General features: G+C 46.5%; 1 protein-coding gene across 1 annotated transcript; it reads right to left on the bottom strand.

The window, feature by feature from the left end:
- Window positions 1-775: 775 nt before the first annotated feature.
- LOC147724734 (peptidyl-prolyl cis-trans isomerase FKBP1A-like) lies at window positions 776-25,177 on the bottom strand. Its single transcript, XM_086918106.1, has 2 exons — window positions 24,994-25,177; window positions 776-1,430 (listed from the first exon to the last, which is right to left on the bottom strand). Exons 1-2 carry the CDS (start codon window positions 25,175-25,177, stop codon window positions 1,147-1,149), a joined length of 468 nt encoding a protein of 155 aa, XP_086774232.1. The 3' UTR covers window positions 776-1,146.
- Window positions 25,178-27,803: the final 2,626 nt, after the last annotated feature.

The following is a 27,803-nucleotide window of genomic DNA, read 5'->3' as shown; positions in this document are numbered from 1 at the left end:
TAAAAATGTATCTACTAATTCTTCACCAAGATAATTGTGCCACCTTTTTCTGCTCTCGCACAAAGCACTGATTCCATGTTGGGGGGAAAGTGTGAGCTTCTTACCACACTTGGTCAGTATTACACTTGGCAAATACTTTTAATCTGGAGTCAGGAATCTCCTCGGGACAGTAAATGGTGAACAGGCATAATATTGAGTTTTTAATTACGAACTACAGAAATATTGAGTTGTAAAAACACAAAACACCAAAAACAACATTACACCATCCTGACGTTTTTTCATGATAACACCCCACCCTCTCCTCAAAATTGTCTTCAACTCCCTCAACCTGGTTGATTTATCAGATGTTCCCAAGACATGTCAAATCCTACCCCTTCTCAAGAAACCTACCCTGGAAGTAAAAGATGTAACAAACTACCTGCTCGTCAACCTTTCAAGACAAAAATCATTTAGAATGCAGGCTCCACTCAATTACAGGATGTGATCAAAAACAAAAACCTCCTTATAGGATTACCTATCTGACCATATTGCTCCTGAGAGATAGACACTTTTCAAGTAGTCAATGATGCCCTTTTCTTCAGTGACAAACAAACCGTGTGTCCTAATTGACCACTTTTCAAGTTTTCAACTTTTGGAGCAATCAAGTACCAAGCATTGATCCACATCATAGAATCATGCAGAGCTTTCTCTGACACAGACCTGCAGTGGTTTACCTCCCACTTCACAACCCACCATCAACACCTATCTTCTGTCTATCAAGAACAAAGAACGGCAAATACTCATAATCAACTACTAAGTACAATGTCACATATGGGAAGCATTCCTATCTTACTTTGACTCTAAACGGATCGTGTGCTGATCACAGATGATCAATATTCCAATGAAGGATTGAAAACAAGGTACACAAAGCATGATCAAATGAGGCTTGAGGTGTGTAGTTTAAAACAAAAACTATAGATGGGAGCAAGAGGCGCAACCATGCGAGTAAAACATCCAGCTGTGAGGGAGAGGTTGAGTGATTGATGTTGGTCTCCAGGAAAATCAACAAGTTCATGTGTGCTCTGGATTTGAGGTATTCTCAGCTTCTCTCTAGGCTGCTTCGTTTGGGTACACCTCAATGCAAGCAAGATGGAGTGAAGACTCCTTCTATTCAAGCCCAAGGAGTTCCACATCGAAAATTAGTATGGAATTAGGGGGAATGATCCCTGGATGTCCAGCTTTCCCATAAGTATAGTCTGGAGAGCATGTCAATCTAGCCCTCTGACCAACGCTCATCTGAGCCACTCCTTCGTCCCAGCCGCGGATGACCTCCTGTTGGCCGACCTTGAACTTGAATGCTTTGTTTCTGTCCCGGGATGAATCGAACTTCTTTCCATCTTCAAGGCGACCCTCGTAATGCACTATTGCGGTCTGTCCCTTCTTCGGAAATCCTTATTTTCCCTGTAATTTTTATCCTCAACTTGGAGACTCTAGCATCCATACTTAACAACAACTTAACGATTCAACAATGCACTAATGATACAAAACTCAGTCTCAAAGTCTCCTCACAACATGTATCGCCTCTCTCCCTCCAGCTAATCCAAAAGCAAATGTTTAGCACCTATCTACATCTCAATGCAGTACAGATTGAACTGCTCATGTTTGCTACAAACAACAAAGGGTGACAGACTCAAGCTTGGCTATCTGACATGCCCCTCGGCAGCTTCTGCATCCAGCTGATGACTAATGCAAAAATCTCTTCGTTTTACCCTCAACAAAGATCTCTTCAACAAAGGACACATTGTCAAGAAACTCAATAAATCGTGGTCCCAGTAATGTTTGCTAAAAATAAAGGTGAATCTCCTAATTCCAGAAACCAGCTTCAAAACTATGACTAGACTGTAAGGCCCCCATTAGGATGGCGGGCGGACTTTGCCCGCCCGCCATCCCCATGCAAAACGGGACCGCCCGCCATAGGAGCGGCGGTCCCTCCATGGCAAATAGGATGCGCCCGCCACACTGGCGGGCGCATCCTATATTTTTACCATTGCGGCGGGCGTTGCTAAAAGCGCCACCCGCTGCAATGGTAAAAATGCACGTTGTGCATTTCAAAGCACATGACAGGCACCGCGCAGTGCCTGCCATGTTGCACTTTGAAATGCAGGGGGTAGGTACCACCCATGTGCACCCCCCCAACACCCACCCCCCCACCCCCCGGAGTTACTCGGGGCCGCAACGGGCCCCCACAGGGATTCTCCGCATGCCTTTCTGTGGTGGCATTGCCGCCATGGAAAGGCATTCAAATTTGCCCATCATAATATGGCTGGTGGTGTCTGATAGACACCGCCACCATATTATGGTCTTAGCGTCCACCGCGGTCCCCCCGCCATCCTAATATGGCGGGGGGTCTTTAGAGCAAGGATGGCGGGCAGATTGTCCCCGCCAGGCCGGGGCTGGCTACCGTCAGCCTGGCGGGGGCGATCCGACCGCCATCCTGATGGGCCCTTAAGTGTTCTGAATGGAAAGCACACAATGTCTTAGAGTTAGTTTGGAGATCATTTAGTATAGATATTGATCAAAATAAAGATTTAACAGTCAGTCTCATGGTGGGTCAGAGGTGATGTACAGTGTAAGGCAGCATTCATTTGAGTATAAAAAGAGTAAGATCCATTCTATACCCTTACCTGGTGTTATCTAACCCTTCACCACAGAGTATCTTTCATGTATGTATATTAGATGGATTAAGTGTTATCAGTAATTGTTTCCCCTTTTCTTCTCCTTTCTTTGTGCACTGGATTCCTGGTTGGGGGGTCCTTATACTAAAAGAGATAGAGGTTAGATGCCTGTCACCTCCCTAGTCCCAGCGTAGTTGCCACAGTCAGTAGCCTCACCTTAGAGTCGGACCTTGAGAAAATGCAGTGCCTGGCTTCTTCCAGACACTAGGCCAGTTCCTGGATTATGAGCTGCCGGGCTGCTTAGCAACTTAATCTTCTTTCATTTTGAAGTTTCCTGTTGTGGGTTCCTCAACTTTTTGGCAGGCTTTTGGATTCAGCAACTATGTTTGCCTTCTCACGCCCTGTGCAGCAGCATCACCATCCTCTGGCTTCTGGCCTCTCTACTTTCTCTTGGTGACATCTTATATTTTCAGTCTGTTATCTTCATCAAAACTCAACCAGTCTAAATATTGTGCAGTGAGTCCCTCTCCTTTTGTGCTTAGGTGCATGGCCAGGTATCAGACAGTCTATTATGAAAGGCTTCCAGCTGGTGAGGATTTATTTGTCTCTATATTATCATCCTGAGTTAAGTATGTAAATGGTGGCACTAAAAACAACACCACCCTGTCACTAGCCTCCGCTTTAAGCTGATGTTGATTTGACAAAGAAGAAAACAGGAGCCATTGAAGAAAGTCTATTTGGCACAATTGGTGACAAACAAAATAATGGCCTAGGAGATATTAACACAGAGGCCCAGATCTAATGAAGACGTACATTATCCTTGCACAACTGGGATTTACTAAGCCATGCAAGGAGTGATTTGCGTGACTTTGTAAAGAAAAAGTAAAGCAAGGCACTCTCTTGTACTGTGTTGCATGTCACAACATCTGGGAGGTGTTATATGGGTGAAGAATGTGCATTCCTATGCACTCACCCATGGAATTTGGTGCATTCCCAGGTTTACTAAAATGAGTACACCTCGAAATGCGTCAAAATGCTATGCCGTCCCCAGTGATACATTTATTTCTCCTTGTTACTTCCTCCTTTTAGGCGTGATGCATTCCACATCACAAACAAAAAGAGGAAAATGCCCCTAACAGTTGTTTTTGTGTAGGAAGATGTCTCTTCCTGCAAAAAACAATCCAGTCTGTAATGCAGGCACCCTTGCACACAAGTGCAAGGGTGTCTGCTGTGGCGCTAGGTTGCACAAAGTGCACCAGGGCAAGCATAGAGCAGAAATGTCCCGTATCTTTTTAAATATGTATTTTTTCTTCTCTCTCCCTTTCACTCAATGCAAAGCAGCAACTTTATATGCAGTCATGTGGTGTTGTATTAACTTTTCATAAATATGTTCCAAAGCATCAATTGCCCATTTCACATTAATGAATTCTTGTTCCATTGTAGAGTATTAAGTTTCACTGGAATGTTTCACTGGAATGCTAATCTAATGGGCAATTGGGCCATTCAGATTAGGCTGGAACAATTTTGTCCACCATAAGCGTGGAAGAGTATGCTCAGACATGAGTCCCTTGCTCATTGCACCATCAGGATTCAAGCAAGCCGGGCCGGAGACGGCTGTAATGCCAGAAACCGGTCCCCGGAAGCTTGTTTCCTTCCCAGTAAAAGAATTGGCTTGGTAGTTTGGTCTGCCCTGTTCCCATGATGCACTGGACCAGGCACAGACTAATTTGCATGTAGCCAGGTTCTGAACTGGGATGGTGCAGTGAGCTAAAAAACGGTGATGGATCAAGCCCTGATCTGTTGACTGGGTACGAGTGTTCTGCTTAATTCAGATACTCTGTCCATCACCACTTCTTTTCTGAATCGTTTTGTCCACCATAAGCGTGGAAGGGTATGCTCAGACATGAGTCCCTTGCTCATTGCACCATCAGGATTCAAGCAAGCCGGGCCGAAGACGGCTGTAATGCCAGAAACCGGTCCCCGGAAGCTTGTTTCCTTCCCAGTAAAAGAATTGGCTTGGTAGTTTGGTCTGCCCTGTTCCCATGATGCACTGGGCCAGGCACAGACTAATTTGCATGTAGCCAGGTTCTGAACTGGGATGGTGCAGTGAGCTAAAAAACGGTGATGGATCAAGCCCTGATCTGTTGACTGGGTACGAGTGTTCTGCTTAATTCAGATACTCTGTCCATCACCACCCCCTTTTCTGAATCGTTTTGTCCACCATAAGCGTGGAAGGGTATGCTCAGACATGAGTCCCTTGATCATTGCACCATCAGGATTCAAGCAAGCCGGGCCGAAGACGGCTGTAATGCCAGAAACCGGTCCCCGGAAGCTTGTTTCCTTCCCAGTAAAAGAATTGGCTTGGTAGTTTGGTCTGCCATGTTCCCATGATGCACTGGGCCAGGCACAGACTAATTTGCATGTAGCCAGGTTCTGAACTGGGATGGTGCAGTGAGCTAAAAAACGGTGATGGATCAAGCCCTGATCTGTTTACTGGGTACGAGTGTTCTGCTTAATTCAGATACTCTGTCCATCACCACCGCCTTTTCTGAATAGTTTTGTCCACCATAAGCGTGGAAGGGTATGCTCAGACATGAGTCCCTTGCTCATTGCACCATCAGGATTCAAGCAAGCCGGGCCGAAGACGGCTGTAATGCCAGAAACCGGTCCCCGGAAGCTTGTTTCCTTCCCAGTAAAAGAATTGGCTTGGTAGTTTGGTCTGCCCTGTTCCCATGATGCACTGGGCCAGGCACAGACTAATTTGCATGTAGCCAGGTTCTGAACTGGGATGGTGCAGTGAGCTAAAAAACAGTGATGGATCAAGCCCTGATCTGTTGACTGGGTACGAGTGTTCTGCTTAATTCAGATACTCTGTCCATCACCACCCCCTTTTCTGAATCGTTTTGTCCACCATAAGCGTGGAAGGGTATGCTCAGACATGAGTCCCTTGCTCATTGCACCATCAGGATTCAAGCAAGCCGGGCCGAAGACGGCTGTAATGCCAGAAACCGGTCCCCCGAAGCTTGTTTCCTTCCCAGTAAAAGAATTGGCTTGGTAGTTTGGTCTGCCCTGTTCCCATGATGCACTGGGCCAGGCACAGACTAATTTGCATGTAGCCAGGTTCTGAACTGGGATGGTGCAGTGAGCTAAAAACGGTGATGGATCAAGCCCTGATCTGTTTACTGGGTACGAGTGTTCTGCTTAATTCAGATACTCTGTCCATCACCACCCCCTTTTCTGAATCGTTTTGTCCACCATAAGCGTGGAAGGGTATGCTCAGACATGAGCCACTTGCTCATTGCACCATCAGGATTCAAGCAAGCCGGGCCGAAGACGGCTGTAATGCCAGAAACCGGTCCCTGGAAGCTTGTTTCCTTCCCAGTAAAAGAATTGGCTTGGTAGTTTGGTCTGCCCTGTTCCCATGATGCACTGGGCCAGGCACAGACTAATTTGCATGTAGCCAGGTTCTGAACTGGGATGGTGCAGTGAGCTAAAAAACGGTGATGGATCGAACCCTGATCTGTTGACTGGGTACGAGTGTTCTGCTTAATTCAGATACTCTGTCCATCACCACCCCCTTTTCTAAATCGTTTTGTCCACCATAAGCGTGGAAGGGTATGCTCAGACATGAGTCCCTTGCTCATTGCACCATCAGGATTCAAGCAAGGCGGGCGGAAGACCGCTGTAATGCCAGAAACCGGTCCCCGGAAGCTTGTTTCCTTCCCAGTAAAAGAATTGGCTTGTTAGTTTGGTCTGCCCTGTTCCCATGATGCACTGGGCCAGGCACGGACTAATTTGCATGTAGCCAGGTTCTGAACTGGGATGGTGCAGTGAGCTAAAAAACGGTGATGGATCAAGCCCTGATCTGTTGACTGGGTACGAGTGTTCTGCTTAATTCAGATACTCTGTCCATCACCACTTCTTTTCTGAATCGTTTTGTCCACCATAAGCGTGGAAGGGTATGCTCAGACATGAGTCCCTTGCTCATTGCACCATCAGGATTCAAGCAAGCCGGGCCGAAGACGGCTGTAATGCCAGAAACCGGTCCCCGGAAGCTTGTTTCCTTCCCAGTAAAAGAATTGGCTTGGTAGTTTGGTCTGCCCTGTTCCCATGATGCACTGGGCCAGGCACAGACTAATTTGCATGTAGCCAGGTTCTGAACTGGGATGGTGCAGTGAGCTAAAAAACGGTGATGGATCAAGCCCTGATCTGTTGACTGGGTACGAGTGTTCTGCTTAATTCAGATACTCTGTCCATCACCACCCCCTTTTCTGAATCGTTTTGTCCACCATAAGCGTGGAAGGGTATGCTCAGACATGAGTCCCTTGATCATTGCGCCATCAGGATTCAAGCAAGCCGGGCCGAAGACGGCTGTAATGCCAGAAACCGGTCCCCGGAAGCTTGTTTCCTTCCCAGTAAAAGAATTGGCTTGGTAGTTTGGTCTGCCATGTTCCCATGATGCACTGGGCCAGGCACAGACTAATTTGCATGTAGCCAGGTTCTGAACTGGGATGGTGCAGTGAGCTAAAAAACGGTGATGGATCAAGCCCTGATCTGTTTACTGGGTACGAGTGTTCTGCTTAATTCAGATACTCTGTCCATCACCACCGCCTTTTCTGAATAGTTTTGTCCACCATAAGCGTGGAAGGGTATGCTCAGACATGAGTCCCTTGCTCATTGCACCATCAGGATTCAAGCAAGCCGGGCCGAAGACGGCTGTAATGCCAGAAACCGGTCCCCGGAAGCTTGTTTCCTTCCCAGTAAAAGAATTGGCTTGGTAGTTTGGTCTGCCCTGTTCCCATGATGCACTGGGCCAGGCACAGACTAATTTGCATGTAGCCAGGTTCTGAACTGGGATGGTGCAGTGAGCTAAAAAACAGTGATGGATCAAGCCCTGATCTGTTGACTGGGTACGAGTGTTCTGCTTAATTCAGATACTCTGTCCATCACCACCCCCTTTTCTGAATCGTTTTGTCCACCATAAGCGTGGAAGGGTATGCTCAGACATGAGTCCCTTGCTCATTGCACCATCAGGATTCAAGCAAGCCGGGCCGAAGACGGCTGTAATGCCAGAAACCGGTCCCCCGAAGCTTGTTTCCTTCCCAGTAAAAGAATTGGCTTGGTAGTTTGGTCTGCCCTGTTCCCATGATGCACTGGGCCAGGCACAGACTAATTTGCATGTAGCCAGGTTCTGAACTGGGATGGTGCAGTGAGCTAAAAACGGTGATGGATCAAGCCCTGATCTGTTTACTGGGTACGAGTGTTCTGCTTAATTCAGATACTCTGTCCATCACCACCCCCTTTTCTGAATCGTTTTGTCCACCATAAGCGTGGAAGGGTATGCTCAGACATGAGCCCCTTGCTCATTGCACCATCAGGATTCAAGCAAGCCGGGCCGAAGACGGCTGTAATGCCAGAAACCGGTCCCTGGAAGCTTGTTTCCTTCCCAGTAAAAGAATTGGCTTGGTAGTTTGGTCTGCCCTGTTCCCATGATGCACTGGGCCAGGCACAGACTAATTTGCATGTAGCCAGGTTCTGAACTGGGATGGTGCAGTGAGCTAAAAAACGGTGATGGATCGAACCCTGATCTGTTGACTGGGTACGAGTGTTCTGCTTAATTCAGATACTCTGTCCATCACCACCCCCTTTTCTAAATCGTTTTGTCCACCATAAGCGTGGAAGGGTATGCTCAGACATGAGTCCCTTGCTCATTGCACCATCAGGATTCAAGCAAGGCGGGCGGAAGACCGCTGTAATGCCAGAAACCGGTCCCCGGAAGCTTGTTTCCTTCCCAGTAAAAGAATTGGCTTGTTAGTTTGGTCTGCCCTGTTCCCATGATGCACTGGGCCAGGCACGGACTAATTTGCATGTAGCCAGGTTCTGAACTGGGATGGTGCAGTGAGCTAAAAAACGGTGATGGATCAAGCCCTGATCTGGTGACTGGGTACGAGTGTTCTGCTTAATTCAGATACTCTGTCCATCACCACCCCCTTTTCTGAATCGTTTTGTCCACCATAAGCGTGGAAGGGTATGCTCAGACATGAGTCCCTTGCTCATTGCACCATCAGGATTCAAGCAAGCTGGGCCGAAGACGGCTGTAATGCCAGAAACCGGTCCCCGGAAGCTTGTTTCCTTCCCAGTAAAAGAATTGGCTTCGTAGTTTGGTCTGCCCTGTTCCCATGATGCACTGGGCCAGGCACAGACTAATTTGCATGTAGCCAGGTTTTGAACTGGGATAGTGCAGTGAGCTAAAAAACGGTGATGGATCAAGCCCTGATCTGTTGACTGGGTACGAGTGTTCTGCTTAATTCAGATACTCTGTCCATCACCACCCCCTTTTCTGAATCGTTTTGTCCACCATAAGCGTGGAAGGGTATGCTCAGACATGAGCCCCTTGCTCATTGCACCATCAGGATTCAAGCAAGCCGGGCCGAAGACGGCTGTAATGCCAGAAACCGGTCCCCGGAAGCTTGTTTCCTTCCCAGTAAAAGAATTGGCTTGGTAGTTTGGTCTGCCCTGTTCCCATGATGCACTGGGCCAGGCACAGACTAATTTGCATGTAGCCAGGTTCTGAACTGGGATGGTGCAGTGAGCTAAAAAACGGTGATGGATCAAGCCCTGCTCTGTTGACTGGGTACGAGTGTTCTGCCTAATTCAGATACTCTGTCCATCACCACCCCCTTTTCTGAATCTTTTTGTCCACCATAAGCGTGGAAGGGTATGCTCAGACATGAGCCCCTTGCTCATTGCACCATCAGGATTCAAGCAAGCCGGGCCGAAGACGGCTGTAATGCCAGAAACCGGTCCCCGGAAGCTTGTTTCCTTCCCAGTAAAAGAATTGGCTTGGTAGTTTGGTCTGCCCTGTTCCCATGATGCACTGGGCCAGGCACAGACTAATTTGCAAGTAGCCAGGTTCTGAACTGGGATGGTGCAGTGAGCTAAAAAACGGTGATGGATCAAGCCCTGATCTGTTGACTGGGTACGAGTGTTCTGCTTAATTCAGATACTCTGTCCATCACCACCCCCTTTTCTGAATCGTTTTGTCCACCATAAGCGTGGAAGGGTATGCTCAGACATGAGTCCCTTGCTCATTGCACCATCAGGATTCAAGCAAGCCGGGCTGAAGACGGCTGTAATGCCAGAAACCGGTCCCCGGAAGCTTGTTTCCTTCCCAGTAAAAGAATTGGCTTGGTAGTTTGATCTGCCCTGTTCCCATGATGCACTGGGCCAGGCACAGACTGATTTGCATGTAGCCAGGTTCTGAACTGGGATGGTGCAGTGAGCTAAAAAACGGTGATGGATCAAGCCCTGATCTGTTGACTGGGTTTGAGTGTTCTGCTTAATTCAGATACTCTGTCCATCACCACCCCCTTTTCTGAATCGTTTTGTCCACCATAAGCGTGGAAGGGTATGCTCAGACATGAGTCCCTTGCTCATTGCACCATCAGGATTTAAGCAAGCCGGGCCGAAGACGGCTGTAATGCCAGAAACCGGTCCCCGGAAGCTTGTTTCCTTCCCAGTAAAAGAATTGGCTTGGTAGTTTGATCTGCCCTGTTCCCATGATGCACTGGGCCAGGCACAGACTAATTTGCATGTAGCCAGGTTCTGAACTGGGATGGTGCAGTGAGCTAAAAAACAGTGATGGATCAAGCCCTGATCTGTTGACTGGGTACGAGTGTTCTGCTTAATTCAGATACTCTGTCCATCACCACCCCCTTTTCTGAATCGTTTTGTCCACCACAAGCGTGGAAGGGTATGCTCAGACATGAGTCCCTTGCTCATTGCACCATCAGGATTTAAGCAAGCCGGGCCGAAGACGGCTGTAATGCCAGAAACCGGTCCCCGGAAGCTTGTTTCCTTCCCAGTAAAAGAATTGGCTTGGTAGTTTGGTCTGCCCTGTTCCCATGATGCACTGGGCCAGGCACAGACTAATTTGCATGTAGCCAGGTTCTGAACTGGGATGGTGCAGTGAGCTAAAAAACGGTGATGGATCAAGCCCTGCTCTGTTGACTGGGTACGAGTGTTCTGCCTAATTCAGATACTCTGTCCATCACCACCCCCTTTTCTGAATCGTTTTGTCCACCATAAGCGTGGAAGGGTATGCTCAGACATGAGCCCCTTGCTCATTGCACCATCAGGATTCAAGCAAGCCGGGCCGAAGACGGCTGTAATGCCAGAAACCGGTCCCCGGAAGCTTGTTTCCTTCCCAGTAAAAGAATTGGCTTGGTAGTTTGGTCTGCCCTGTTCCCATGATGCACTGGGCCAGGCACAGACTAATTTGCAAGTAGCCAGGTTCTGAACTGGGATGGTGCAGTGAGCTAAAAAACGGTGATGGATCAAGCCCTGATCTGTTGACTGGGTACGAGTGTTCTGCTTAATTCAGATACTCTGTCCATCACCACCCCCTTTTCTGAATCGTTTTGTCCACCATAAGCGTGGAAGGGTATGCTCAGACATGAGTCCCTTGCTCATTGCACCATCAGGATTCAAGCAAGCCGGGCAGAAGACGGCTGTAATGCCAGAAACCGGTCCCCGGAAGCTTGTTTCCTTCCCAGTAAAAGAATTGGCTTGGTAGTTTGATCTGCCCTGTTCCCATGATGCACTGGGCCAGGCACAGACTGATTTGCATGTAGCCAGGTTCTGAACTGGGATGGTGCAGTGAGCTAAAAAACGGTGATGGATCAAGCCCTGATCTGTTGACTGGGTATGAGTGTTCTGCTTAATTCAGATACTCTGTCCATCACCACCCCCTTTTCTGAATCGTTTTGTCCACCATAAGCGTGGAAGGGTATGCTCAGACATGAGTCCCTTGCTCATTGCACCATCAGGATTTAAGCAAGCCGGGCCGAAGACGGCTGTAATGCCAGAAACCGTTCCCCGAAAGCTTGTTTCCTTCCCAGTAAAAGAATTGGCTTGGTAGTTTGATCTGCCCTGTTCCCATGATGCACTGGGCCAGGCACAGACTAATTTGCATGTAGCCAGGTTCTGAACTGGGATGGTGCAGTGAGCTAAAAAACAGTGATGGATCAAGCCCTGATCTGTTGACTGGGTACGAGTGTTCTGCTTAATTCAGATACTCTGTCCATCACCACCCCCTTTTCTGAATCGTTTTGTCCACCACAAGCGTGGAAGGGTATGCTCAGACATGAGTCCCTTGCTCATTGCACCATCAGGATTTAAGCAAGCCGGGCCGAAGACGGCTGTAATGCCAGAAACCGGTCCCCGGAAGCTTGTTTCCTTCCCAGTAAAAGAATTGGCTTGGTAGTTTGGTCTGCCCTGTTCCCATGATGCACTGGGCCAGGCACAGACTAATTTGCATGTAGCCAGGTTCTGAACTGGGATGGTGCAGTGAGCTAAAAAACGGTGATGGATCAAGCCCTGATCTGTTTACTGGGTACGAGTGTTCTGCTTAATTCAGATACTCTGTCCATCAACACAGCCTTTCCTGAATAGTTTTGTCCACCATAAGCGTGGAAGGGTATGCTCAGACATGAGTCCCTTGCTCATTGCACCATCAGGATTCAAGCAAGCCGGGCCGAAGACGGCTGTAATGCCAGAAACCGGTCCCCGGAAGCTTGTTTCCTTCCCAGTAAAAGAATTGGCTTGGTAGTTTGGTCTGCCCTGTTCCCATGATGCACTGGGCCAGGCACAGACTAATTTGCATGTAGCCAGGTTCTGAACTGGGATGGTGCAGTGAGCTAAAAAACAGTGATGGATCAAGCCCTGATCTGTTGACTGGGTACAAGTGTTCTGCTTAATTCAGATACTCTGTCCATCACCACCCCCTTTTCTGAATCGTTTTGTCCACCATAAGCGTGGAAGGGTATGCTCAGACATGAGTCCCTTGCTCATTGCACCATCAGGATTCAAGCAAGCCGGGCCGAAGACGGCTGTAATGCCAGAAACCGGTCCCCGGAAGCTTGTTTACTTCCCAGTAAAAGAATTGGCTTGGTAGTTTGGTCTGCCCTGTTCCCATGATGCACTGGGCCAGGCACAGACTAATTTGCATGTAGCCAGGTTCTGAACTGGGATGGTGCAGTGAGCTAAAAAACGGTGATGGATCAAGCCCTGATCTTTTGACTGGGTACGAGTGTTCTGCTTAATTCAGATACTCTGTCCATCACCACCCCCTTTTCTGAATCGTTTTGTCCACCATAAGCGTGGAACGGTATGCTCAGACATGAGTCCCTTGCTCATTGCACCATCAGGATTCAAGCAAGCCGGGCCGAAGACTGCTGTAATGCCAGAAACCGGTCCCCGGAAGCTTGTTTCCTTCCCAGTAAAAGAATTGGCTTGGTAGTTTGGTCTGCCCTGTTCCCATGATGCACTGGGCCAGGCACAGACTAATTTGCATGTAGCCAGGTTCTGAACTGGGATGGTGCAGTGAGCTAAAAACGGTGATGGATCAATCCCTGATCTGTTTACTGGGTACGAGTGTTCTGCTTAATTCAGATACTCTGTCCATCACCACCCCCTTTTCTGAATCGTTTTGTCCACCATAAGCGTGGAAGGGTATGCTCAGACATGAGCCCCTTGCTCATTGCACCATCAGGATTCAAGCAAGCCGGGCCTAAGACGGCTGTAATGCCAGGAACCGGTCCCTGGAAGCTTGTTTCCTTCCCAGTAAAAGAATTGGCTTGGTAGTTTGGTCTGCCCTGTTCCCATGATGCACTGGGCCAGGCACAGACTAATTTGCATGTAGCCAGGTTCTGAACTGGGATGGTACAGTGAGCGAAAAAACGGTGATGGATCAAGCCCTGATCTGTTGACTGGGTACGAGTGTTCTGCTTAATTCAGATACTCTGTCCATCACCACCCCCTTTTCTAAATCGTTTTGTCCACCATAAGCGTGGAAGGGTATGCTCAGACATGAGTCCCTTGCTCATTGCACCATCAGGATTCAAGCAAGCCGGGCCGAAGACCGCTGTAATGCCAGAAACCGGTCCCCGGAAGCTTGTTTCCTTCCCAGTAAAAGAATTGGCTTGTTAGTTTGGTCTGCCCTGTTCCCATGATGCACTGGGCCAGGCACGGACTAATTTGCATGTAGCCAGGTTCTGAACTGGGATGGTGCAGTGAGCTAAAAAACGGTGATGGATCAAGCCCTGATCTGTTGACTGGGTACGAGTGTTCTGCTTAATTCAGATACTCTGTCCATCACCACCCCCTTTTCTGAATCGTTTTGTCCACCATAAGCGTGGAAGGGTATGCTCAGACATGAGTCCCTTGCTCATTGCACCATCAGGATTCAAGCAAGCTGGGCCGAAGACGGCTGTAATGCCAGAAACCGGTCCCCGGAAGCTTGTTTCCTTCCCAGTAAAAGAATTGGCTTCGTAGTTTGGTCTGCCCTGTTCCCATGATGCACTGGGCCAGGCACAGACTAATTTGCATGTAGCCAGGTTTTGAACTGGGATAGTGCAGTGAGCTAAAAAACGGTGATGGATCAAGCCCTGATCTGTTGACTGGGTACGAGTGTTCTGCTTAATTCAGATACTCTGTCCATCACCACCCCCTTTTCTGAATCGTTTTGTCCACCATAAGCGTGGAAGGGTATGCTCAGACATGAGCCCCTTGCTCATTGCACCATCAGGATTCAAGCAAGCCGGGCCGAAGACGGCTGTAATGCCAGAAACCGGTCCCCGGAAGCTTGTTTCCTTCCCAGTAAAAGAATTGGCTTGGTAGTTTGGTCTGCCCTGTTCCCATGATGCACTGGGCCAGGCACAGACTAATTTGCATGTAGCCAGGTTCTGAACTGGGATGGTGCAGTGAGCTAAAAAACGGTGATGGATCAAGCCCTGCTCTGTTGACTGGGTACGAGTGTTCTGCTTAATTCAGATACTCTGTCCATCACCACCCCCTTTTCTGAATCGTTTTGTCCACCATAAGCGTGGAAGGGTATGCTCAGACATGAGCCCCTTGCTCATTGCACCATCAGGATTCAAGCAAGCCGGGCCGAAGACGGCTGTAATGCCAGAAACCGGTCCCCGGAAGCTTGTTTCCTTCCCAGTAAAAGAATTTGCTTGGTAGTTTGGTCTGCCCTGTTCCCATGATGCACTGGGCCAGGCACAGACTAATTTGCAAGTAGCCAGGTTCTGAACTGGGATGGTGCAGTGAGCTAAAAAACGGTGATGGATCAAGCCCTGATCTGTTGACTGGGTACGAGTGTTCTGCTTAATTCAGATACTCTGTCCATCACCACCCCCTTTTCTGAATCGTTTTGTCCACCATAAGCGTGGAAGGGTATGCTCAGACATGAGTCCCTTGCTCATTGCACCATCAGGATTCAAGCAAGCCGGGCCGAAGACGGCTGTAATGCCAGAAACCGGTCCCCGGAAGCTTGTTTCCTTCCTAGTAAAAGAATTGGCTTGGTAGTTTGATCTGCCCTGTTCCCATGATGCACTGGGCCAGGCACAGACTGATTTGCATGTAGCCAGGTTCTGAACTGGGATGGTGCAGTGAGCTAAAAAACGGTGATGGATCAAGCCCTGATCTGTTGACTGGGTACGAGTGTTCTGCTTAATTCAGATACTCTGTCCATCACCACCCCCTTTTCTGAATCGTTTTGTCCACCACAAGCGTGGAAGGGTATGCTCAGACATGAGTCCCTTGCTCATTGCACCATCAGGATTTTAAGCAAGCCGGGCCGAAGACGGCTGTAATGCCAGAAACCGGTCCTCGGAAGCTTGTTTCCTTCCCAGTAAAAGAATTGGCTTGGTAGTTTGGTCTGCCCTGTTCCCATGATGCACTGGGCCAGGCACAGACTAATTTGCATGTAGCCAGGTTCTGAACTGGGATGGTGCAGTGAGCTAAAAAACGGTGATGGATCAAGCCCTTATCTGTTGACTGGGTACGAGTGTTCTGCTTAATTCAGATACTCTGTCCATCACCACCCCCTTTTCTGAATCGTTTTGTCCACCATAAGCGTGGAAGGGTATGCTCAGACATGAGTCCCTTGCTCATTGCACCATCAGGATTCAAGCAGGCCAAGCCGAAGACGGCTGTAATGCCAGAAACCGGTCCCCGAAAGCTTGTTTCCTTCCCAGTAAAAGAATTGGCTTGGTAGTTTGGTCTGCCCTGTTCCCATGATGCACTGGGCCAGGCACAGACTAATTTGCATGTAGCCAGGTTCTGAACTGGGATGGTGCAGTGAGCTATAAAACGGTGATGGATCAAGCCCTGATCTGTTGACTGGGTACGAGTGTTTTGCTTAATTCAGATACTCTGTCCATCACCACCCCCTTTTCTGGAACAATTTACTTGGCAACCAACACATGAAGAGGTTCATTTGAAGAGTAAACAGTTGTGAAAAAGACAAAAACCAAGGGCTGCAATGCTAATAGGTCTGGCTTTTGTATGAAAGTGCCTATTTTGTCATTGATGAGTTGAGGCACTCAATAATCCATTTTAGATGAACTCTGCAACTCATCTATTCATTCATTCATTCATCCGTGCATCCACTCACTGACATTCTTGCATTCACTCTTTGGCACAACTACAACACACACAAACTCAATAAAATATGCAATAACATGTACAAGTGGAAAAAATAAAACATGCTTCCGTCCTAACACTGTAGGCACATGCTTGTAATAACAAACCTAACCATAGCTGCCGGTACCCATCTTGCAGTGTGTAAGAAATTGGGTTATTAGTTGAGTGGGTTGGAAGCCCGAATGATATAATAACCACAATCCTTGTCAGGGTGAACCATAGAAGTTACTCAATAAACCTGTGGTTAACCCTCTTGTAGCCTGGCACAAAAGCAGTCAGGCTTAACCTAAAGGCAATGTGTAAAGTATTCATGCAGCGCTCAAACAGTAATAAAGTGAAAACAAAATAAAAGAACATCTCAAACCAATTTAGAAGAATAAAGTCAGTTTTAATAAATACAATGACATCAACATGACAAAATTCCAATCAGTACAACCAGAGACATGGGTTTTTAAAGTTCTAGATAAAAATAGTGCCAAGAATCACAAATCAACTCTCACAGTTATCTCATGCTTCATGTAGGGAAAGTCACAAGTTCACGCAGTCCATGATGGAGCGCGGGTCAGATACAGGAAGCTTGTTAGTCCTGATGAAGAGTTACCTTCTCACAGTATGAATGAAGAATCCAGTTCACGCAGACGGGCCATGAGGAGGAGACTGTCAGTGTGAGGAGCAGGTTGAGCGTCACAGAGAGTCATTACTGTAGTGCGAAGAGTCGGATGTCACTGGAGTTTCGTGTTGTTTGACCCTCACAGATGGTCACTGTTAACACGAAATGCAGGTCTTGCATTGTTGGTCATTGCAGATGGTCTTTTTTCTTGGAAAGAGCAGGTCTCGCTGGAGATTTGCGTTGACAGTCATCACAGGCAGTCCATTCTTGGCATGAAGAGGTCACTGTGCAGTTGGAGGAGTTCAAAACGTGTAGCTCCACCTTTACTTCAGGAGGAGTTCACACTGAATCTAGCCAAGGATTCAGGAAGTAGGGGTCACCGATTGGGGTTCAAGACTCACTCTAGCAGCATGGCAGGTAGTCCTAATAATAACAAAAATATAGCAAAGAAAGGGGTGAAGGCAAAAGGTTTGGAGGAATACCATGCCAAGGATGTCAGGTCTAACACAGTGGTATTGTACTTAATCTTTCTTTTAAAGTTCAAGCACAACAGCCATTTTTAGAACCAATGCGCTGATCATCTTCAAATGAGAAAACAAATGATGCACCATGGATAACGGTATTTCATATCGATCATCTGGTTTCGAGAAAGTGGCAATGCTGGAGGTAGTGCATTGTAGATCAAATGAGAGCACATAAATGGCCACTTACCACTGTCTGGAAAGCTGTAGTATCCGCTTAATAGAAATTAAAATAAAAAGAGGAGAAGCAAGTAAATGAAAAGGGAAGTATGAAAGGAGAACATTTTAAACGAAATGACTGCCAACCAGTCCTGACATTGTAGCACATTCATTTAAGTGTGGATGTTCACATCTGATCAACAAATGCCATTAAGCATCAGAGTACGAGAGTCAATGATTGAGATGGGTTACACAACTACTTCATTTAGTATGATGCAATGCATAGAAGTAGAGTGTAAATGACAAGCCAAGAGACCAATAGAGGAAAAGGGCTGAACCAACGTCTACATGTATATGTCTATTATTTATAATCTGGAAATTCTCCGCAATAATCCCAATCCAGGACTTAATTTCATTCAAATTGTTGTCATCCTGTTATTATTTTCTTTATTGCAGAGATCCATAGTTTGAACCACCCAAATGTAAAAAAAACAACAGACGGCTGGCTAATTTAAGAGCAGAACGTGATGGAACTCCAGATATGAGAAGGGAGAAATGGAGTAAAAAATGTTTTTGCTCAGATTAAAAATGAAGCATTGTGCCTGATATGGGACTATGGGGGAAAATTGAGACAACATAAAATAGGGCCCAACAATGCGGAAATAAAATCTATATAACTATGTGAACTCAATGTGGCTACATTAAGATACATCAGCAAGATTGTCAGGGAGTAAACATAGGCAATAATGATCCTTTATCCTTTTGAAGGCTGAGAACTCTGGATTCGTAGTCTAAGAATGTGAAGAATGTGTGGATATTTAGAGAAGAGCATATGTTGGGATGTGCAATGGACATTAAAAGAGGACAATGCATTGCATCAAATTGAGCCCTCTTTGCCAAAAGTTTAAGATATTAGAGAGCGAATGAAAGCATTGCATAGTTAGGTTTCGTTGCTTTTTAATATATATGATGTACCTAAATACATTGTGATGATGTGTGGATAAAGAAAAATTCGAAATAAAAAGTAAATAATTTTTGGAAGTTTCTGTATTGAAGGGTATTTTGTGCACAGACTTTGATAACACCACACTGTTAAAATCTTACTGACTTTAACAAATGATTTTCACAGTAAACAAAACTAGGCCTACTGCCTTAGATCTGGTCTGCCTACTAAGAAAAGTTATGACAAAAGCATCAAACATAACACTTCCATTTATCTAAATCAGCTCTGTAGCTTATCGCAATAGCCAATGTGTGTCTACTGGTGTGAATGTAAGCTTTCCCACAAGGCAACGATTAGTCATTAACTTACAGAGCTTTGCAAAATTGCAGTTGGCCAAGTAAAATATAGAGGGCCTATCAATTATTCACTACTGCCAAAAAGGCAATTAACAGAAAAAACCCTTGGATACTACAATAATCTGTGAAACAAAAAACCTCTCTGCAGGCTTTCATCCATAGTAATGAAAATCCACTCTTAAATGGCCTAATATTAACATATGCTTTATGCAAAGATGCCGCCAAGACAAAATTGTTTTTATTTCAGGAAAATCTTCATAAGCGGCTGGCCGGGAATCACGCTCACAAGAACTGCTGCTCCCTGTTCAAATGCAAACACTCTTAACACCCTCTAGGGGAATGAAGAACATTCAAAGAAAAAACAAAGGGGATGATGGACGGAGCGTTGACAATACAAACACTCACCCCCAGTCAACTGATCTGGGTTTAATCCATCACCGTTCTTTAGCTCACTCCGCCACCCCAGTTCAGACATGGCCATATGCAAATAAGTCTGACCCTGTGCCTCATGGGAACAGTCCAGCCCGAACTGCCAAGCCATGTCTTCCCTGGACCGGAATCAAGCTTTCCAGGACCGGTTTCTGGCATTACAGCCGTCTTCAGCCGGGCTTGCATGAATCCAGTGGCAAAGTGAGCAAGGGACTCACGTCTGAGCATACCCTGCCAACTTAGGGCGAACAAAGAAAAACCAAAGGGGATGATGGACGGAGCGTTGACAATACAAACACTCACCCCTAGTCAACTGATCTGGGTTTAAACAATCACCGTTCTTTAGCTCACTCCGCCACCCCAGTTCAGACATGGCCATATGCAAATCAGTCAAGCCCTGTGCCTCATGGGAACAATCCAGCCCGAACTGCCAAGCCATGCCTTCCCTGGACCGGAATCAAGCTTCCCAGGAACATTTTCTGGCATTACAGCCGTCTTCAGCCGGGCTTGCTTGAATCCAGTGGCAAAGTGAGCAAGGGACTCACGTCTGAGCATACCCTGCCACCTTAGGGCGAACAAAGAAAAACCAAAGGGGATGATGGACAGAGCGTTGACAATACAAACACTCACCCCCAGTCAACTGATCTGTGTTAAATCCATCAGCGTTCTTTAGCTCACTCCGCCACCCCAGTTCAGACATGGCCATATGCAAATCAGTCTGACCCTGTGCCTCATGGGAACAGTCCAGCCTGAACTGCCAAGCCATGTCTTCCCTGGACCGGAATCGAGCTTCCCAGGACCGGTTTCTGGCATTACAGGCGTCTACAGCCGGGTTTGCTTGAATCCAGTGGCAAAGTGAACAAGGGACTCACGTCTGAGCATACCATGCCAACTTAGGGCGAACAAAGAAAAACCAAAGGGGATGTTGGACGGAGCATTGACAATACAAACACTCACCCCCAGTCAACTGATCTGGGTTTAATCCATCACCGTTCTTTAGCTCACTCCGCCACCCCAGTTCAGACATGGCCATATGCAAATCAGTCAATCAAGCTTCCCAGGACCGGTTTCTGGCATTACAGCCGTCTACAGCCGGGTTTGCTTAAATCCAGTGGCAAAGTGAGCAAGGGACTCACGTCTGAGCAGACCATGCTAACTTAGGGCGAACAAAGAAAAACCAAAGGGGATGATGGACGGAGCATTGACAGTACAAACACTCACCCCCAGTCAACTGATCTGGGTTTAATCCATCACCGTTCTTTAGCTCACTCTGCCACCCCAGTTCAGACATGGCCATATGCAAATCAGGCTAACCCTGTGCCTCATGGGAACAGTCCATATTTAACAACAGTGGTCCTATGCATAAATTGATAGAACGTAATGAATATAGACACAATGGAACTATATTAGTTGACGTGATTTGTCCAGCCGGACAGTGATCACAAAAAGTTTTTACTATTTAGAAATTTAGCAGAAAGGTTATCTTACATTCACAAAGAGTGAGACACAAGCCTGTGCCTTCACGCTTACAAATTGGCAAAGTAGAGGGATAGAAAAAGGCAAAGAAAAAGATAAATTAGGCAGAAAGTGAGCGATTTCTGAGAAATGGGAAAATAGCAGAAATTCAGTTACACCATTAGTCACAATTCTCATTTAGTATACATTTGCATATATGGCGTAACAAGAGGTCGACGACGTTTCGATTCCATAACCATAATACAAGGAATCATCATCAGGACAAAAGTTTTGTGCTTAAAAATTGCATACCACAATAGCCTAAAGAAGAAAGGAAAATGGAATAAATCAATCAAGGGAAAACATAACAGCCTGCATTTGTGACATCATGTGAAATGGGTGAATAAAATTCCTTAAGGGAACAACTAATGGTGGCACGCGTGATGGATCTATTAAAAATTCGGCGAGTGTTCGGATGAGTGATCTAAGTGAGAAAAATCGCCATAATTGCGATGGGCCTAGTGCCAGTCTTGGCCAAATCAATAAGAGCTTGCATAGCGGAAGAGTCTAGAAAATTAGAGAGTGCCGCTAGGAATACGGTCGTACGTGGAATCACACGTGAACATGCGTGCACTTCAGGAGTGCCCCTAGGAATGCGCTCACAAGTGGAATCACACGTGAACAATGCGTGCAATAGCGCGAGTGGTGACACTTCAGGAGCGTGTAACTTGCGAACATAGGGAAGCTCAGGAGCCACATGAGTTAATCTAGAGAGCAGACTCACCAGCGGAAATTGCTGGGGGACGGGACTAACAGGTTGAGTAGTCCATCCGTTTCGTGGATTAGTGGAGGTAACCGCGGCGCTTGAAGGCTTGCTTAATAATGAAGCCTGATAGGAAGGAGAAGGGGATTTAGAATTGCAAGGGAGTGACGCTCGTGATCGCGACCAGCTTCATGGAGCCGAACTTACCGGAAGCCAGAAATGGTAGTCACCGGTAATAGTGATGCCCGCATAGAAGGGAGGGGACATCCAGCGTCAAGAATGGAGGCGCAAAATGATGAGCCTGTGGGCACGTAAGCAGCGAGTTAGGCGTGAGTCATGGTGGGTAGGTTGTGCGCGAGGGTCTGCGGAGGTCTACACTTATCCTCGGGATTCGAGTTCTGGTAGCCCTTTAAAATTGGAGATGAGAATTGTGACTAATGGTGTAACTGAATTTCTGCTATTTTCCCATTTCTCAGAAATCGCTCACTTTCTGCCTAATTTATCTTTTTCTTTGCCTTTTTCTATCCCTCTACTTTGCCAATTTGTAAGCGTGAAGGCACAGGCTTGTGTCTCACTCTTTGTGAATGTAAGATAACCTTTCTGCTAAATTTCTAAATAGTAAAAACTTTTTGCGATCACTGTCCGGCTGGACAAATCACGTCAACTAATATAGTTCCATTGTGTCTATATTCATTACGTTCTATCAATTTATGCATAGGACCACTGTTGTTAAATAGAGACTATGTTCCCCGAGGTCCTGTGCTGACTCGTTGGGTGCCCTTGTTGCTCCTTAGTCATGGGAACAGTCCAGCCCGAACTGCCAAGCCATGTCATCCCTGGACCGGAATCAAGCTTCCCAGGACTGGTTATTACAGCTGTTTTCAGCCAGGCTTGCTTGAATCCAGTGGCAAAGTGAGCAAGGGACTCACGTCTGAGCATACCCTGCCAACTTAGGGCGAACAAAGAAAAAACAAAGGGGATGATGGACGGAGCGTTGACAATACAAACACTCACCCCCAGTCAACTGATCTGGGTTTAATCCATCACCGTTCTTTAGCTCACTCCGCCACCCCAGTTCAGACATGGCCATATGCAAATCAGTCTGACCCTGTGCCTCATGGGAACAGTCCAGCCCGAACTGCCAAGCCATGTCTTCCCAGGACCGGAATCAAGCTTCCCAGGACCGGTTTCTGGCATTACAGCCGTCTTCAGCCGGGCTTGCTTGAATCCATTAGCAAAGTGAGCAACGGACTCACGTCTGACCATACCCTGCCAACTTAGAGCGAAGAAAGAAAAACCAAAGGGGATGATGGACGGAGCGTTGACAATACAAACACTCACCCCCAGTCAACTGATCTGGGTTTAATCCATCACCGTTCTTTAGCTCACTCCGCCACCCCAGTTCAGACATGGCCATATGCAAATCAGTCTGACCCTGTGCCTCATCGGAACAGTCCAGCCCGAACTGCCAAGCCATGCACAGGGTCAGACTGATTTGCATATGGCCATGTCTGAACTGGGCTCCGTCCATCATTTCCTTTGGTTTTTCTTTGTTCGCCATAAGTTGGCAGGGTATGCTCAGACGTGAGTCCCTTGCTCACTATGCCACTGGATTCAAGCAAGCCCGGCTGAAGAAGGCTGGAATGCCAGAAACCGGTCCTCTGTAGCTTGTTTCCGGTCCAGGGAAGGCATGGCTTGGCAGTTCGGGCTGGACTGTTCCCATGAGGCACAGGGTCAGACTGATTTGCATATGGCCATGTCTGAACTGGGGTGGCAGAGTGGGCTAAAGAACGGTGATGGATTAAACCCAGATCAGTTGGCGGGGTGAGTGCTTGTTTTGTCAACGCTCCGTCCATCATTTCCTTTGGTTTTTCTTTGTTCGCCATAAGTTGGCATGGTATGCTCAGACGTGAGTCCCTTGCTCACTATGCCACTGGATTCAAGCAAGCCCGGCTGAAGAAGGCTGGAATGCCAGAAACCGGTCCTCTGTAGCTTGTTTCCGGTCCAGGGAAGGCATGGCTTGGAAGTTCGGGCTGGACTGTTCTCATGAGGCACAGGGTCAGACTGATTTGCATATGGCCATGTCTGAACTGGGGTGGCAGAGTGGGCTAAAGAACGGTGATGGATTTAACCCAGATCAGTTGACGGGGGTGAGTGCTTGTATTGTCAACGCTCCGTCCATCATTTCCTTTGGTTTTTCTTTGAATGAAGAACATTCTACATTCCACCCACAAAGGAAAACCAGATCCTACCACATCTTCCCCTTTATCAAAGGCAACAATGGCATAAACTAGTAATGTAGAACCCAAAAGAAAATAAAACAAATTGCCAACTTAATCTATACTAAGATCAGAATAAGGGGGGTGGGGGGTGGACCACTTGTACCTGTGACACCAGGGTAAAAAATGGGTTGTACCTTTCATAAAAAACCCTCATACACGTACGTAGGTGGGAAGGCGGTATATCTTGGTCCTCCGCCTAATCGTAACGTGACAGCATCCTCATAGGGTTGTTTTATGGTATGGTATTCTGAGGTAAAACCACTGTACTACAGTAGTGTCAAGAGACCAAAAAAGGGGAAAGTAAAGTGCTCAATCTGCATCCTCATTTTGGTAAATGTATTAATTGTGTGGGGATGTAGAAGAAGTTAAAAACAAAGGGTGTGAGTATGTAGATCGTGTTACTAATCTCACGCACTATTGAAGTACGTAAGTGAGGTTGACATGTTTCAGCTCCATTATTCCCAGACGGGTCTACTGGGCCTTCTTCAGGACCAGTGAGAGTGAACTGTCGCTATTTGCGTGGCAGTGGAGTGGATTATATTTTAACTATTCGATGTGTCAGGTCAAAAGTACCTATAGTTTCGAAATGAGAGGCAAAAGAAAACAGAAAATAGGTGAGTTCCTAAAGTGCTGTCCATTTTCATATGCGAGATGCTGCAATTTGATCATTATGAGGGTCAGAACTATTGACCTCATGGCTTATGCATTCCACATGGATTGGTTCAGTACTACGTAAAACAAAAGGCAGTTTCCAAAGTATCAGTGTTAAGGATCGAAAAAGTGCTTAGGATCGTAAAAAGCGCGTCTAGTCTCTTATGTCTGTATTTATTGAATCTACACAGTTGGTTGTGGTGCTGCCTTACTTTTGTCAGGTACGGATGGGTTATCATATCTCGCGCCTATTACGAAAAATGAGAAATATTGCCTATTGGGATCGCTTTTGTTTGCATTATGTGGAGCCTGTGATTTTAATGGTCTAATGCGGATACTATTGTTTATTTTACACGCTCTTTATTGCGTTTTGTGGTGCCTCTAAATAGAAGGGCGGCGCACTATGGTCCAACCATAACAACTTCTTTAGGGTCTTCAGATAACCATTAGGCTGGATTCGAGTAACAGACTTAATAATAACTTAATCTATAAACATTAAATACAAAAATATACATTTAACCTAATACAAAGTCCTGGAGCCTGGAAGGGACCTTAGGGCTCCTACTCGATTTCCTCAACATGACACTCTGGGTTATTCCTTGTTTGTCTTGACCCAGATCATAAGTCTCAGATGTGCATTCTTTGTGAATTACAGACAACCTGTCATTGTTCCAACATTTACCATCTTCTAAGGTTACTGCTAAATCACTGAAAGGAAACTTCACCCTCAGCCAATCGCCTACATTCATCCTCAGAACTCTATGTGCTGATGTGGAATACTTATGGTGAGCCATCAAATGTTTCTCATTCACACCATGCATGATTTCTTCAGGCACCATCTTCTTTTTCATCCACAGCCTGTTCATTTTCGATCCAGGTAATCTTCATTTAAGTAGCACAAAAGGAGAAACCTTAGTATCAGACTTGGGTGTAGTGCACCAAGCCCAAATTAAATTTTTTACCTCTTGCTTCCAATCCAACCCACTAGCAACAGACAATTGTATATTCTCCTTAATCATTCTGTTGTAGCGCTCAACAAAACCATTACTTCTTGGATGGTACAATGAAGTGGTAACATGCTTATGTTGGAGTTCAAGGGGGCCTGGGTCCTTTTGTCTAGTTCCCCGTTAGTGATTTATCCTTAGAAGTGCCAAGTGCATATGTGAATTTATGGACGCTCCCTAGGGCTCGCTTTAAAAGGGGGCTGCCAACAGGAAACAGGTGCTTGGTTTCTTTATTGGTCCCTTGCCATGTGCTTTCTGTTCCTGTGGTTCTACCTTATTTCCCTTCCTTCGAGCTCCATTCCAGCGGTCTTTTCTAGAGCTGGGTTTTGACCCCCCTCTTTTTCCCTGCCCCCCTGCTTTCCTATTACCTTGGGCACTACTGAACCCTTTTATTTAACAACCTGTTTTTGTTCTTTGGTGACGTTCAGGATTCGCGGCTGCGTTTCCTTGAGTAGTATCGTCCCGTAATTATCCCTTTTTGTATCCAAACCATCTTGTTATGCGCATTGTTTGGGTGGGTTCACGAAGGAGCTGGATAACGGCCGTTTTTGCGCTACGTTTGTGTTCTTTTTTAGATTGCCTGAGTTTTTTGGGTGTCTTTCATATTCCAGTGATACCTTTTTTCCCCTGTCCCTTTTTTGTCCAAAGAATTGTGAATTCCACCCCCTTAGTCAGGGGGAAGATGGCGGCCGAGTAGGAAGCTCGGTCGGAGAGCTCCCGACACACCCGTGAGGATTGCAACAGGGTTGGAAGACGGGACCCAACATGCAGTGAGACGTGAAGTGAAACATGGAAAACAACAAGTCATTCTCATATTCATGGCGAAAAGACTATTTTTGGACATATTGAACATTTTGGATGAGGTAGCGGTTCAAGCGGTTCAAGTGATTAATAGGGGTTCATATCATTAGAAAAACAAAAAAAAGCTGTGTGAATCAGAGAGTGTCGCTGTTCAACAGAGCTTCTTACCGGCAGATCATAAGGGTATGGTGCTTTTAGTCGGATCTCCTCTTTTTTCCTGGAGCCTCGGAGTGAGGGGCGAAGCTTGGCGTTCCGCCATTGTCGGCGGGATCACGGAGGAGAGGGACACGCCGATCCGGTTGAAGCAGGCGCCGTGGAAGGCTGAAGGTGCGGTACGCAGGGATGGAAGACTTCTGGAAGACTGCGGGGCAGGCGAAAGCTACAAGGTGAGTGGAGCGAGTAAAAGCCCCACAGCAGAGAAGTGGAGCGCGGCAAGGAAAGCAAAGTCGCTCTGCCGACGTGCCTCCGGTAGACTGAGTTTTCAGTTCCGGGGCACGAGTGGCAGCGTCAGCATCAGCGACAGAGACAGTGAGAGGAGGCAGCGGCGGCTCGAGGAGGGTAGGGAGGAAAGTTCTGCTCCAATAACCTCCATAACCTCCATAGTGAGTCACATCAAAGGGGAAAGCGTTCGGAGAAGCGCGCTTGAGCTAGAGCCAGAAATATCAGAAATAGTAAAAGTACTGGAAAATTTAAAATATAGTGGTGAAGAAAGAGAAACAGACAAACTTTCAAGTACAGAAGAGGCCCGGATTTTGAGAAACTTCAAAGGAACACAAGTAAAATTGAGTCATAATATAGAGGTTGACAAAATAAATATCAACATTAATACCAACAGTTTTGACAGGCATCCATATCAATACATCCTGCTGGCTCAAACTTACAAGCATTTTCAACCCTGCCAAGACATTAATATAATAATAGCAGAAAATAATTTAAAAAATCAGCATATGAGTGAAATCACAGAAGTAGCACAGGAGGGCATAGAGGAGAAAATACCTCAAGAGACAAAAACTCCCTCAGAAAACCAAACTAAATCCGAAGTCGAACCTCAGAGACCAGAGACCCAGACAAATACAGCGAAATCCTTCTACAGTTTACGGAATAGAAAGTTCTTGAGTCAAGAGCAGTTCCCGAAAGGCATCACTCCGAGAGTGAGCAGAAAAAAACAAAAAACTTCATTCAGAGGATACCTAAAAAGTAGTCAAGAAAAGGAAAAAGAAGAAAACAATTTGGAGGTTATCCAAAAATCCAAAATCAAAATAAAAGTTACTCCCTCTCTTAGGTCCTATTTTAAAATTCAGCAACAAGAGCTGAACCCAGAACCCCTTACCTCCCTAGAATCTCAAGGAATATCAAAAAGTTTGGAAAGTGAGAAAGAGGATACAACAACCAAACTTAAAACCAAATCACTGGACAGTAGGTTCTTAAAAAAAGAGAAACAGAGAGTCGCTCCCACTTTAAACGTGAAATCGATTACAGGCAGCGGAAAGAAAGGAAGAAAACCTCGTACTAGAAAAAAGAACGCAGGAGACAATATAAGTTTGGAAGAGATTTGGAAAATCAAACAAAACAGTTCAGAAGAAGAGAGAGTAGGGAGTCACATGGCGGAGGGGGGTGCAGACGTTTCTGCTGCAGCAGCAAACACAATGGCAGAGACAAATGAAGAAGTGGTCTTGCTTGCAGCAGC

This window comes from Lissotriton vulgaris, chromosome 4_1, assembly GCF_964263255.1.
Source record: "Lissotriton vulgaris chromosome 4_1, aLisVul1.2, whole genome shotgun sequence".
Lineage (NCBI taxonomy): Eukaryota > Metazoa > Chordata > Amphibia > Caudata > Salamandridae > Lissotriton > Lissotriton vulgaris.
The sequence above is the reverse complement of the archived record's forward strand: the minus strand, read 5'-3'. Positions and strand labels throughout refer to the sequence as shown.